General features: G+C 56.9%; 1 protein-coding gene across 3 annotated transcripts in view; it reads left to right on the forward strand.

The window, feature by feature from the left end:
- The window catches only part of CACNA1B (calcium voltage-gated channel subunit alpha1 B), a gene marked incomplete at its 5' end in the record, with an annotated part of 127,616 nt that overhangs the window by 105,104 nt on the left and 7,691 nt on the right, over positions 1-14,821 (forward strand). For 2 of the 3 annotated variants that reach the window (XM_081152145.1, XM_081152144.1), the window contains 5 exons: positions 1,907-2,034; positions 6,950-7,046; positions 9,534-9,642; positions 13,827-13,934; positions 14,363-14,475. In XM_081152145.1, the coding sequence (XP_081008271.1) occupies positions 1,907-2,034; positions 6,950-7,046; positions 9,534-9,642; positions 13,827-13,934; positions 14,363-14,475 (555 nt within the window). The remainder of the gene's footprint in view (positions 1-1,906; positions 2,035-6,949; positions 7,047-9,533; positions 9,643-13,826; positions 13,935-14,362; positions 14,476-14,821) is intronic. The other variant, XM_081152146.1, reaches the window with a different exon arrangement.

Consider the following 14,821-nt stretch of genomic DNA (forward strand, 5'->3'; position numbering starts at 1 on the left):
TGTTGCCAGAGGCAGCCTCCTGGCTGGGCGCCATCTCGAGAGGCGGAAACTAGAGAGAGGCCCCAGTATGGTGAGGGGGCTGTGGGAGAGGCAGCTGCCTGGCCGGCACTATTGCGAGAGGCAACTGCGGGGTCAGGAGTATGTCTCGAGAGGCATCTGCGTAGCCACCTCCATGGTAGGTGCTGATAATGGGGGGGAAATGCAATATGGTCTCTAACGGGGAAAAAAGATTTAAAGGAGTATCCAGGCCACACCCAGATCAGCGGGGGGCAAGGGGACCACCCACCCGGAACAGAGGGCTTAGAAACTGCTGCTCTTCCTGGGGGTCGGGACCTCAGTGTCTGTGCCCTCACCCCCCTCTGTGTCCCCTCCCCTCCCTTCCCTTGATGATAAAATCGGTGCCTGAATTCTGGGCTCCGAATTCTGAAGGTGGGTTTGCAGGAGAATCAGAGACAGGAGGAAAAGGTGGCATTGCAGAAGCTGCCGGGCGCCCGTCTCCTGGGCGGGCCTCTCCTCACCTCACACCTGAGGCCTTTTCTTTTTAAGCCTCCTGGCAGGTGAACGTTGTCCCAGGAGCAGGGGGGGCTGGGGTTGGGGCCACCAGGATTGACTCCTTCAGAAGCACGAGGAGTGTGGGAGGCGGGGCCCCTAGTCCACAGCTACAGCTGGCACCGTATCAATCTAGTAAGTTGTTGTAAAGTCAAAAAACACTTCTATGCCTCAAAAAACGTTATCAATCATGTAAAATTACAGCCTAAGGGTGGGGAGAGAATCTTTACAAATCATCTATTTTGTGGAGGTTAATGTCCAAAACACATAAAGAGCTCTTATGTTCAACACCTAAAATTGGGCAAAGAATCAGAACGGACGTCTTCCCTAAGAAAAATATACAGAGAGCCCGCGAGTACGTGACGCTGCGCAGCCTCTCGGGCATCGAGGAAGCGCTCAGAACTACAGCGAGGTGTCCTCCGCGCCCACCAGGCAGCCGGCACGAGAACCCTCTTAAGTGGAACATAACAGGAATGCAAACGGCAGCTTCTGTGAAAGCAGTTTAGAGTTTCCTCAAAAAACTGAGCCTAGAATCAGCACTGACCCAGCAGCTCCACTCGAGAGAAATGGAACCGTGACAGCCAAGAGGTGGGAGCGGCCCAGACGCCCGTGGCAGGATGGATGGACAGACAGCTGTGTGCACCTGCATCAGGATCTGTCAGCCAGGAACAGGAACGGGACCGACTCACTGCCGTGTGAACGAGTCCCGAAAACATCACCCCCGTGGAGGGAGCCAGGCGCACAGTCACATGTTGTGTGATTCCTTGGATAAGAAATGTCCCAGATCGACCTGTCCATGCCACAGAAAGGAGCTGGTTTTGGGAATGGAGGGTCCCGGGGTAGTGATTACGTAACAGCACCAGGTGTTCTTCTGGGGTCATGAAGAAAATGTGAAACGGGGCCGGCGGTGGCTCTACACGTAGCAAAGGCACCAGGTGGCACTGAGCTGCACACTCAAAGGGGTCCGTGGTGTGTTCTGTGAAAAGAGGAAGCCGAGCTCTTGGCCTCCTGTGACCAAGCTCTGAATCCTCCAGAGTCGCTGCTGTCCCCGAGGCCGGCTCCAGAGGGGGAGAGGGTGGGCGGCAGAGCGCGGCGGCTAACCCTGACGCAGGAGGGTGGACAGCCGTAGGCTCAGAGACTCCGTGTGGTTAGTGTTGGGCTCTCAGGCTGCAGCGGCTGCTGGTGGCAGCGCCCACGGGCCAGGCTGCAGGGAGAGCAGGTCCGGGCAGGCCCTGGCTGAGTCACAGTGACCTCGGCCACCCCGACGGTTTCACACAGACTGGCTGAGGGTGAGGGGTGCTGGGAGAGGGCAGGCGGAGGTCTCTCCATGTCGCCTCTTCTCCTTCCTGTCCTGCAGATGTTGAACCTGTTTGTGGCTGTGATCATGGACAATTTTGAGTACCTCACGCGGGACTCTTCCATCCTAGGGCCTCACCACCTGGACGAGTTCATCAGGGTCTGGGCTGAGTACGACCCCGCTGCGTGGTGAGTGAGCCGCCCGCTTGGTGGTCCTCAGGGGGGGTCCAGACCCATGGGTGTCAAGACAGGTTGGGTGGCTTCAGACGTGTTTCAAGTGAGCGTCCCCCTCGGGCTGTGGGGCCCGGGTTCCTGCCCGTGCGGGTCTCCTTCCTGGGTGGTGCTCTCCTCCCCACCTCCGTGTGCTCTTAGGCAGCTCCTCAGGCTGAGAAACCCTCTTTGAACCGAGTCCAGCCCTTAGGATCTTAACCTGGGGGTCGTGGAACATGTTCAGAGCACTTGAGAGACTGGGGTTTTTCCCGAGAGGCCCGTTGCGTCAGGTCATGGAGGGCCCTGAGGGAGGTCGTGGAGACAGCAGGCGACCCTCTCTCAGGCCGCCTCATCCTCGTAGAGCTCGGAGGCCTCCGTGGGCAACGTAATGTGGGCCACAGGACATCCTCTTGGCGGGCTCGGGGCTCTCTGTTGTCTCTCAGGACAGGGCCAGTGGGTCCCTCTGCCCCCAGTTCAGCTGCAAGGAGTGGGTGTGTCATGAACTCCTATTAAAATCCAGGGAGTTGCCAGGAAGGGTTTTGAGGGGGGAAGCTTTTCTGTGCTGTTGTATGAAGGGGTGGTTCATTTCCAGGCAGAGCAGGGGTCTCGTGAAGGGTGTGAGTTGGGGTCAGCAGGTGGCCTGAGACCATGTTCTGGGGGAGCCCTGCACTCCCACGGTGGACTCGACACAGGCTGGCAGAGCAGCAGATGCCCTGCCTGCCGGTGGGTCCCTCATCACTCACTCACGCACCTGCTCATTCGCTGGTTCCCCTCCCTGGCAGTTACTGGCAGTCGGAGGGCATGCTCTCTGAAAGGCAGGACGTGGAGGGGCTGGGACACCTGGCTTCCAGGCATGCACAGGCCTGCGGTGCCCTGCTCAGGGGAGCGTTCAGGAGATAGGCACATGAGCCGCGCCTGAGCCCCAGTGAGGGGAGGGTGCTATGACTTCCTGGGCTGGGGGATGGGAAACCCGAGCTGGGTGCACACCTGTCCTGCCTCCCGTCCTCAAGGCTCACCATCCTGCCATGCCCTCCTCTCACCGCCCTTGTGTGGCCGAGCCTGAGGGAGGCACCCAGTGTCCTCACGGGGAGCACCAGCTGCCCTTCTCTAGTTGAAGCTCATAGACAACGCTCCGGAGCTCCCTGACCCCAGGCCCCACAGTCTCCCTCACCCCCTATCAACCAGCCTCCCCAGAGCCCCACCTCATCAGTGAGGACCCAGAGGTGCTCTGTGAGGCCCTTTCCCATCTGGGCCAGTCCTAGCGGCACCAGGGCCCAGCACCTCCAGGCCACAGCGTCTCAGGGTGTTTTCCATTGTGAAAATCCTACAGTTTTCAAATGGTGCAAGATAAGCACAGCTGTTAGCCATGTTTCCTGGTGTGTGTGGCCGTTTCTGTGGCCTTGGAGAGCCCTCTCATTTCCTGACTGAGAGACGGTCACGGGTTCTCTGGTCAGGGGGCTGCCAGGCCGGAGGGCAGAGTGGCCACACCGAGTCCTGGTCCCCTCAGCACCGGCCACAGAGACTGCGGCGGAGGCAAGGTGAGACTCACTCAGGACGCCCTCCCGCGTGGGCTCAGCAGGCGCTGCTGTTCCTGGTGGAGATTATGTTGCAGAAAGTCGGATTGTTTGGGGTGGAACTTGGACCAGTGGGTAGCCGGTCGGTGCAGGCCTGGGAGTGGGGACAGTGTCCCAGGCTGTATGAACCGCAGACCCAGGACCCCTTGTCAGCGCAGGTGGAGCAGAGGCAGGACTCAGGAGGTGAACTCGGGCCAACCGTGGCTGTGACCATACACAGAGTGTCCAGCTGGGGCCCTTGGGAGCCACAGCCGTTGAGGATGTGGGAAGAAAGTGCTATGGGAGAGCAGGTGCAAAAAACCTGGAGGTGGCGTCCGGCAGGCCACACAGACCCCAGTCTACAGCAGCAGAGATGGCCCAGCCACACACACACACGCACACGCACTGCCCCCAGGAGGCCCAGGCGGGAACACAGGTCGCTGCCAGATGCCGGGAGGGGAGGCAGAAGCCTCCGAGCAGGTTGGGTCTTGACCCCATGTCCTGGGTGGTCAGATGATGCCGTGAGTGTGTCACTGGCCTTGACAGATGCAGTAAAGGATGGGTCCTCTTTACTCCCCGAGGACACTGCAGTGTCACATGAGTGTGTGTTTGCACACATACCTGTGTGGGTGTGAGAACGTGTGCACACCCATGTGCACATGTAGTTGTGAGTGCATGCCTGTGTGAGCGCCTGTGTGCATGAGTGTGCTCATGTGCACACACATGGTGGCTGGGGGAGAGGGGAAAGACTTGGGGCTGCTGCTCCCTTGCCCCTCCCCCGTTGTTGCTTCGACACTTTGTGGTGAGTGGACAGAAAGGAGCATCACAGTCACACCCACTGTGAGTGCCACAGCCCGTCTGTGTCCATCCCGTCCCATCAGCATGCTGAGCACCTGTGTGTGCTGGGCCCAGGGGCCAGTCGTCTCTGCACCCACTCGGGGGAAAGAGGAGCCAGAGCACGGGGCCAGGTTGCGGCTGAGGCAGGAGATGCAGTCGGGCTGGAGAGTCAGAGGAGGTGGCATTTGAGCCAGATGGACAGATGGACTGATAGATAGAGCTCCAGGGCAGGTGGAGGTGCAGGTGATGGGCGCCAAGCATGTCCTGCGGGAGCGGAGAGAGTGTAGCAAAAGGCAAGGAGAACAGATTGAGAAAGGCCTTGAACTTTGGGTTAAACAAGCCACTTTGCCTACTTCATTGACCGTAGGGATAGTTTCTGAATTCAAGTGACAGTATCAGGCTCACACTTTTAGTCTGGTGGCATCTGAGCGGTTTGCTGGCAGAAGAGAGATGAATCCAGACCTGGCTGTGGATTGAGGCCAGATGACTGTCAGGCTGGGCTCCACTGCACTCCCAGCCCTTTAGCGTTGGTCCTCAGGTCCCGTGAGGTTGGTGTGCACTTTGGGGGAGGCCACAGTGGGGCTCCCTCTTTCTTCCCCTTTCTCCAGAAGTAAGACCTCACAGCTTGGAGCTGACTAGACCGAGCTGCATAGTGCAGGGAAGAGAAGCGGACCCTGGGGCTAGGGTCCTTCGCTGGACCTCAGATTCCAGGGGCGGGCTGCCCGCTCAGGGAGGTGAGGGTAGTCAGGAGAGACCCTGGTAGCTCAGGCACCCATGAGATGGGGCTGCCAGAGGGCGGGGAGCACCGGGCAGGGACACTGGTTGTGTGTGTAGAGTGGGGCTCACAGACTGACTCCTGTCCTGCTCTGGGGGCTCCCAGCCCCGGGCCCCACAGGGAGCTGCCTGTCCAGCTGCCCCCTCCACCCGCACATCTGCCCATCAGGCTGGGTGGGCGGGCAGGGCAGACTCATCGCGCCTCGGTTGCCATAACCTATGCCGTTTCCTTTCCAGTTGCCGGATTCATTATAAGGATATGTACAGTTTGTTGCGTTGTATTGCGCCGCCCGTTGGCTTAGGGAAGAGCTGCCCTCGTAGGTTGGCCTACAAGGTTTGCAATTTCAGAGCCTCCATCTGACATACTCTCCCTGCCTGGCGCAGACGCGGCACACTCCCTGCCTGGTTCAGGAATGACCTCTCCTCACCTCTCTCCTCCTGCCCCGCCCCGCCCTCCACACTCCTGGGCGCTTCGGTCCCTGTCCAATCTCCCGACCCTCCAGCCCTCCAGCCGGCTGGGACAGACAGCCTGTGAGACAGAGACACAGCTTTCTGGCTGAGCCGTGAGCTCGGCCTGCTGCGTGGGAGCCAGGGGCCAAGTCTCACCCAGCATTGCTCCCGGGCTCTCAAGGGTGGGCTAATGGTCAGAGAAACTGGAGGCCTAGGGCCCGGAGGAGAGGACGTGGGCACAAGCAGACCAGGACTACTGCCCCTCTGGGTCGGAAGAGCCCAGCACCCCAGGGACTCTGGTCCCTGGGGAGCAGAGGACAGAGGCAGAGGGCCCTCCTGCTTCCCCTCTGGACGATCTCGCAGCCAAGGCTGGGAACCCTGGGCCAAGGGCCAGGCCCAGGGAGGATCTGCCTGCAGGAAAAGGCTGTTCCCTTCTGCTGGGTGGCCTGAACCTGTTGTGTCTCTGGGACCCCAACAGGTCCCATAGGAGGTATCCCATGGGTGGAGGTGAGGTTCAGGCCCGTCTACCTTGGGGAAATAGTCACTGGCCCCAGATGGTCTCCTGAATCTGGAGCTTTAGCCCGAGGGCTGGCCCTGCCCTGCCCCTGGCTCAGCGTCAGGAGGGTGCAGGGGTGGCCCCAGGCCACAATCCGCCCCAGCTGCCCCCACCCACCCCACCTGCGCAGCCCCCATTTCCTGCCCAGTTTGACCCCAGCAGCAGCCCTGCCCTGGGCCCGCCTCGGGCGTCTCTGGCTTGGAGCAGGACTGGCCACGTCCTGCTCGTCTGAGCCGCAGCTCCTGCAGGACAGTGCAGCTCCGCCCTGGCCCCTGCTTGTTCAGGTGGTTCTCCACCTGTTAGCCTCCCGGCTGACTTGGCAGCAAACCGACACTGAGGGAAGCTGGCGTTTCCGTCGTGGCTCTGGGGCGGCCCCAGTGGCCACAGCCACGCCTGCCAGCTCTCCGGCACAGTGAAACCGCCCTTTTTGATTTGGCGTTATCTGTAGTTTCTAAAAGTGTAAAATCAGAAGCTGACAACCCAAAGCCGCCCCGATGCAGCCCTTCCTCATCCCTCATGTTCATTAGCTCAGACGTCACCCGCCCGCCGCCTTGCGAGGGGCCGGAGTGTGAGGTGAGGCTGGGGCGGAGGGCGCAGTGGAACGGACCCTCCTTCGACTCACCCAACTCGCATCCTCTCCGACACGCTAACGGACCTGTCTTCTCTGCTTCCTCCCGCCCCCCCCACCTGTGGACCCTCTGCCTCTGCCCCGGGCCGGGCGCAGTGGGCGCATCACTTACAGTGACATGTTTGAGATGCTGAAACACATGTCCCCGCCCCTGGGGCTGGGGAAGAAATGCCCTGCTCGAGTGGCGTACAAGGTAGACCCCGACCCTGCTCCGAGGCTTGTCCGTCTGTCTGTCTGCCACTCTGCTGTCTCACTGTTTCTCTTCTCTGCCCCAGCCATCTTTGCTTCCTTCCCAGACAGAGGGACACGGACACCCGATGGTATCTCTGCACCACCCCTTGTCCCCCAGGGCTGCCCCCAAAAGTCCCCCTGGAGGCTCAGGAAGACAGAGACAGAGCCATCCCCTCCCTCCTCCCTCCTCCCTCCTCCCTCCTCCCTAGAATGAGGACAACACTCGCTTTTCTGAGAGAGACCTTGTTCTGGGCTCAGTTCCACACTCAGCTCCTTGGTTCCTCACCCTCCGGTCTGACCAGGGGGGAGGGGCCTGGGGGAGGTGCATGTGAGGAAGCCCCCCAGGTCCCCACCTGCAGAATGTCCCGGGCTGGCTGCAGGGGCCTGGGAAGGAAGTGTGTGTGCTGGGCCTTGTGGGCCCACGGTGGCACAGAGGAGGGAGGGTGCCAGGAAGAGGTATCCTGCAGGGTTCACTGCCAGGCCAGCACAGTCCCAGGGCCTAGGTGGCCCTGTGACCATCCCCCCACCTCCCAGTTGCTGAGGATGCAGTTGGCTGAGCTGCAGGAAGGAGTAAACTGAGGAACACCGCCGGGCTTCCTCACATGGTCCAGCCCCAAGCCTGCTCCCCCACCCCCGCCATGCATCCTGACCCCCTCATGTTCCTCCAGGTCCCACCAAGAGCCCTCCCAGCCCAGTGTCCAGCACACAGCTAGCCTGTGTCTGGAGCCTCCTGCGTCTCCCTCTCTCTGAGAGTTTCCCACCAGAGCTTCCATCTGTCTGGTCTGTCCATGCTATCTGTCTGTCTCTGTGCTCTGGTTCTGGATCTGTCTGTCCCCTGGCTCAGCACAGTCCCCCAACCCCCCACCCCCACCTGGTGTGAGTGTAGTGCCTGCCGAGAGGCCCCGCATGCAAGACCGTGGCTTTGTCCCCGAGAAGAGAGCTCTGTCCACAGTGACACTGGGGCCAGGGTGGGCCACAGGGTAGGTGGGGTGGATTGGGCAGGTGGCAGGAGATGGCCGGAGTGCTGTGGCCAGAGGGTCTAGGCCCAGAGTAGAAAGGCCTGTCTGTCTGTTTGTCCTGGCCCACCCCCTCTGTTGCTCCTGAGATGCCAGGCCCTCAAGGGGAAGGTGCCCTGGACGGAGCCCTCCTCTCTTGGGAACCTCCTGCTTTGCTCCTTTATGGTTCCCTGACTCCCCAAGTCCCTGGAGAGGAGCCCCCTGCCTCTCCCTGCTACTGATGCCAGTCTCAGGGAGGCTGTGTCACACACAGGTGACCTATGAGCTCCTGGGACCGTGGTCAATGTGCCACGTGGGGCTTTGCCAGCATTCAGGGGACAGGGTCTGGGTTCATACCTCTGGCCTCCCGACCTCCATCAGGCAGGGGATTAAATTCGGAGCTAGGACTCAGGGCAGTGCTGGGGGCAGAGGGCCGTCCCCTCATAGGCTACAGGCTGGGCAGAGGACCCCCAAACCCGGGAGGGCCCTGTGCCCGTCTCTAGCCCCCCTTCTGTGGAAGGAGACCAGAGGCTGCTGGGTAAGGACAGGTGGGTTCCAGTGCCCTCCATGCTCAGGACACAGCACACACCTGAGACCCTCTTCCTCCTGGAGGGCACGTCAGTCCTTGGAGCCTCGGGCGCTGCAAGCTGCTGGCTATGCCCGGGGGGGTGAGTACCAGACAGCTGCTCTGTCCTCAGAAACTGAAAAGAGGAAAGGGGACCCCGCATCTGATGGGAACTAGCCATCTGGTCTGGAGCACTTGTGTCCCTGCAGCATGGCCCTGAGCCTCTCCCTGCCATCCCCGTGCTGGCTGAGCCCAGGGCCTGTGCAGCCCCAGCTCTTTGGGGTCTTTCCACTAGAGCTGGTCAGAGAGTCTCCAGGCTGCCCCAGGTGAGTGGCGCTGGGTCTCTTCCACACCCCCTAGAGACAGAAGCCTTCCTGGGGCTGAGGGATGCCTTCCTGCGAGCCGTGCTCCTGGCTACGGGACCCCCTGTCCCGTGCTCCTTGTTGTGATGGAAGAGATGAGGTTGGACTTGGGAGTAAGGACAGGATCTTCCCTCCCGTCCATGGGTTGTCCCAGGGCCCAGCCTTGGTCCTGCAGCCCAGATCCTTCCCCTCAGGCTGGGCCATGCACCCTCATCCCTGCCCCGGGCAGCAGGCAGGGGGTCCTCTGGCTGAGGAGGCGCCTATTCGTTCAGGGTGAGTCAGGCTCCAGCCAGCCCTAAGGTATAGTCTTTACCTGGACTTCTACTTTCTGCAGCCAGGAGAATCCTCAGCTCACATGAGGGCAGGGGTCCAGGGGCTTGTGGGAATGCTGGCAAAACCTCCATCTACCCAACCTCTTTTTGTCCCTGGCACCTGCAGGGGTCACCTCCAGGGGCCTCCAGCACTGAGTGGCTGTGGGTGCAGGGGACCCCTGGAGGCCTGGCCCTGACCTGCCCCCCTGTTCCCAGCGCCTGGTTCGCATGAACATGCCCATCTCCAATGAGGATATGACCGTCCATTTCACGTCCACACTGATGGCCCTCATCCGGACTGCACTGGAGATCAAGCTGGCTCCAGGTGAGTGAGGTCATCTTGGGAAGGGCACCAGGCCAGGGCGGCACAGCTGCCCTTGAGAGCCACCCGGGCAGCTGTGCAGAAAGGGGTTGTGGAGCCTGTCTGGAGAGACTGAATTTGTCCCCTGATAGCCGTCCTGCACATTAGCCCTGTAACGCCCCCTCTTTATATAAGGAAACTGAGGCACATGAGAATAAATGCCCTGTCCTGTTACCAAGTGCTGCTGAGTGTTGGAGCTGGAGCGCCGCCTGCTCCTGCCCCTCCCTAGAGAGCTCAGTCCTCCCTGGGGCCCTGACTTGAGGAGAGGGCCACGTAGCCTGCTCCAGGTCAAGGAGAGAGGAGCCCTCAGCAGGGCCTCCCACCCGACACTCACATGATGACAGCGTCCCCTTCCCAGAGAAAGTCAGTCACCGCAGGGACCTGTGCCATCACCACCCACCCACACCCCTCCCTGCATCTCTCCCTGGAGCTCGGCTGACTGTCCCTGATGGGTGAGGCCAGGCCAGCCCTGCCTCCCACACTAGGGCCTGTTCTCATTACCTAACCGGGTCTTACCCGGTCTCTCCACGGGAGTATTTGTATCGATGTATAAACATACTGTTATTTCTCCCACTTTTAAAAATCCTTCTCTTCTCCCTCCACCAACTTCCCTGTTTTTCTTCCTTCAAAGCAAACAGCTTGAGAGTCTGGCACGTACTGTCCCTGATTTCTTGTCCCCCGTCTCCTGTCAGGCGGCCCCCGCAGCACACCCTGGAACTGCTCTCAGAGGTCTCAGCCCTGACCTCAGGCCTCGCTGCAGCCTCTTCTCCACTCTCATGCCCTTCTCTTCAGAACCTGGTTGTTGGGGTTTTTCTGGCTTATTTCACAGTCTCTGACTGCTGTCTTTGTCATCTCCATCTATTCCCATGGCTTAAACACTGTGAATTCCAACTTCGTGGTGTTAGTCCGGGCCTCCTGCTGAACTCTCGCCTGTGTATCCCACAGGTTACTTACCATCTGCACTTGGCGGCCCAGTAAGCTTCCCAGAGTTCACTTGCTCGGACTTGAGCTCCAGATAGTCCCCGGTCTTCCCGCCCCATCAGTGCAAACTGTTCTTCCAGTGGCTCAGGGCAAACACCCTGGCATTATAGCTCCTCTTTTTGCCTCACCCCATTTCTTTTCTGGTCAGTGTCTTATCTCTTATCTTCGACTCTGCCTTCACAATACAGCCAGAATAGGATCCTCCTCCTACCCTCTCCCAGTGCCACCTCCTGCTCCAAGCTGCTCTCTGTGCTTGTTCTCAGTCTCCCTTTAACACAACAGCCAGAATGATCAAGTTGAAAATTAAACCAATAAAATGAACAAACCTCTAGCTATACTGACCACAACAAGAAGAAGATAGAAATAACCAGTGTCAGCAATGAAAGTGGAAACGTCACTACAGGTCCTGCCAACACTAACTGGGCAACAATTTTATGAACAACTTTATGTCAAAAACTTAAACAACTTAAATGGAAAAATTGTTTGACACAATTATCAAGCATATTCAAAAATAGATGACCTAAAAAAATAGATAACCTGAGTAGTACTATATTTATTAAAGAAATTAAATCCATAGTTAAAAGTCTTCTAACAAAATCTCAGGCCCAGTTAGTTCCACTGGTGAAGTCTGCCAAACATTTAAGGGGGAAATAATTCCAATTCCATACAGACCCTTCCAGAAAATAGAAGGAGAGAGGATGTTTTTCAACTTAATTTTACAAGGCCAGCATTACTTGATATCAAAACCGAACAAAGACATTACGAAAAAATTGCAGACCCACATTTCTCATGAATATAGACACAGAAATCTGTAATACAAAATAGCAAACTCAGTCTAGCCCCACACACACACTGAAATAATACAATGTAGCAAACTCAATCTAGCCACACACACACTGAATAATACAATGTAGCAAATTCAGTCTAGCCACACACACACTGAAGTAATACATGATGCCCTGGCCAGTGTGGTTCAGTGGTTAGAATTTCGGCCTGTGGACTGAAGGGTCCTGGGCTTGATTCTGGCCAAGGGCACATACCTCGGTTGCAGGCTCCATTCCTGGCCAGGGAGTGTGTGTGTCTCTCTCACATTAATGTTTTTCTTTCTCTCTCTTCCACTCTCTCTGAAAAGCAATGGAAAAAATATCCTCAGGTGAGAATTTAAAAATAAAAATAATAAAAAGTAGGGTTTATTTCAGGAACGCATTTTGGTTCATGTTTAAAAATCAATATAATTTAATACATCAAAAAAGGAAAACTGTATAATCACCTCAATTGATGCATAAAAAGCATTTGACAAAATTCAATGAACATTTTTTATTTTAAAAATTCTACATGAATGAGAATTCAAGAAAACTCTCTCAATCTGATAAAAGGCAAATGTCGAAACATTGGCTTAAGTACTTGAAGACCTAAATCAAGCACGATATTGTATCCATGCATTAGAAGACTCAATATTGTTAGGATGTCGATTCTTCTCATATCGACCAACAGAATTCATGTTGCTCCATTCAAAATCAAAACGGACCTTTTGGGTAGAAACTTACAAACCAATTCTAAAACATATGTAGAAAAGCAAAAGAACTTGATTAACAAAAACAATATTGAAAACAGCAGAGTTGGACAAATCACCCTCCCTGAGTCAAAGACTTCCTGAGCTGCACTGGTCGAGACACGTGGTACTGGTGACGAGCTGGAGACATAGTCAGTGGAGCAACAGACTTGAGAAGGACTCACCTTATATAGTCATTCAGTTTTCAGTGTTGTTGCAAAGGCAGTTAATGGAGAAAAGATCATCTTGCTAACACATGGTACTGGAGAAATTAGATAAGCAAAGATTATCTTAAGATACAAAAAGCATGAGCCATAAAAGAAAAAACACTGATAAATTGAACTTTATCAAATTAAAAACTTTTGCTTCTCAAAACATATTTAACAAAATGAGGACAGGTCAGAGAGTTGGAGAAAATATTTGTGAAACACATGGATATAGGATTGATTTCCAGATTACGTAAAGATGTCTTACAACTTGGCGATGAGAAAATAACCCAATAAAAATAAAAATAGGCAAGTGACTTGAACAGATAGGTAGCCAAGGAAGATACGGGGGTGACTAATAAACACATGTAAAGATGCTCAACATCGTCAATGGGCAGAGAGATGAAAAAGGGTGAAGTGAAATGTGCACAAAGCCCACACGGGAAAGTCTGTGGCTTTACTCATAATGGCCCCAAACTGTGAACACATCAGACATCCATCCAATGAGTTGGTGACCTGTGGCCTGTCCACACGAGGAGCGAGCACTCAGCAGTAAGCAGGCAGATGCTGGGAGACTGGCGTGGGAAGGTGAGACCCGCAGGCCAGCTCCCGGTGCAGGGCCGTTCGTATGGCATTACAGACACGGCCCACGGCGGAGGCAGGCAGTGCGCCAGGGGTGGCCGGGGAGGGGTGCAGGGGACTCTGGCAGTGGTGCTGTGCCTCATGTCTTGGTTGTGGTGGTGGATACACGGCCTTGAGCATTTACCAAAATTCATGGGATGGGTAACACCTTAGAAACCTGGCGTAGGCAGAGACTTCATCCTGCTGCTCTGTCAGCACCTGCACCCCTCCCCCTGCCCCAGCGCTGCCTTCAGCTCTTGTGTGCACCTCAAGTGGTTCCTTGCAGTTTTCAGGGTCTTAGTGCACACGCCACTTTCTCATGAGACCGCTCCTGGCCCCCTGTCCAGACCGCGACCTTCCCGTACTCTCATCCCTCCCCGCTTGGCTTCCCCTCTGTCCAACATGCTGGATTTTTTTACTTATCTCCACGTAATTGTGGACTAAAGTCCTGTTCCTCCAAGGGCCAGTTCCCTGGTTTTGTTCCATCACTGGTGACAGCCCCTGACATTTGGTGGGTGCTGAGTGGACGGATGAGTGTCAGGAGCATCACCACACCCCTCCCCATTCCCAGTGCCACCCCTTCTCCCACCACGTGCACATGCATGCACACCCATGAGTTCCCAGCAGGAACATCTCTGACCAGCCCCCACAGCACCTTCTTCCCAGCACTGTCTCTGCCCCAACTCCCCCCTCACCATGCCTCTCTTGCCTACCCACCTCTGCCCATTCCCCAGGGGGCTATAGGGTCGCTCCTAACCCCTCTCCCTTTCCACCCTGTGCTGCCCCAGCCGGCACGAAGCAGCACCAGTGTGATGCAGAACTGAGGAAGGAGATTTCCTGTGTGTGGGCCAATCTTCCCCAGAAGACTCTGGACTTGTTGGTGCCGCCCCACAAACGTAAGTGAGGGGAGACGTCTGCTGTGTCCCACCCAGAGGCAGAGCAGGGACCTTGGAGAGGTGGAGCCGGTGCGCAGGTGTCGTGGAGAAGGCCATCCACACTCCTAGTGTGTGGAATTCACTTCAAAAAATCCAGAGAAAAGGTAGCAGGACGCCAGTTAGAGATGCCCTGAAAAATGAGGTGCTGAAGGTTAAATTCTGACTCCACTTTGTGGGAGGAGCTCCCCCCCAAGCAGAGGGAACTGGTTCCTGTCCGGAGGCACTGCTTGGGGGGCCTTTTGGCCAAGCCACATGCCCTGCCTAAGCATGTTCAGTAGTCTCCGGGCAGGGCCTGTTTCCTCACCAGGCTCCACCCTTGCTCTGTGGCTCCTCCATCCTGTCTCCTCCAAGCTCTAGCCCCTATTTTTTCTCCCTGCTGCCCTCTCCAGCTGACGAGATGACGGTGGGGAAGGTCTACGCAGCTCTGATGATCTTCGACTTCTACAAACAGAGCAAGACCAGCAGAGACCAGACCCACCAAGCTCCTGGAGGCCTGTCCCAGGTACCGGCTCCGGGACTTCCAGGATGCAGCTGACGGTGGCCGCGGGAAAGGCCATGGGGAAGGGAGGGCAGAGTCTTAAAACCTGGTGCAGCCTTTAGCTGGCTGCGGGGTGGTTTTGTGAAGCCCCTGACGGGGTGCTTGTGTTCAGGGCAGAAGAGAAGAGGGCTGGGAGCAGAGGCCCGGGCAGGAGCGCAGTTTTGAGGCGTGGAAAAGATGCTCACCCGGGCACAGGCAGGGGCCAGAGAGGTTCAGACTGAGGGCCCAGGGACACCGTCTGTTCCCCTCGCGATTTGGTGAATTGGGCCATCTTCCTGATGTCACCCTTGAAGGTGACGACCTCCTCACA

This window comes from Miniopterus schreibersii, assembly GCF_964146895.1.
Source record: "Miniopterus schreibersii genome assembly, chromosome: 11".
Taxonomy (NCBI): Eukaryota; Metazoa; Chordata; class Mammalia; order Chiroptera; family Miniopteridae; genus Miniopterus; species Miniopterus schreibersii.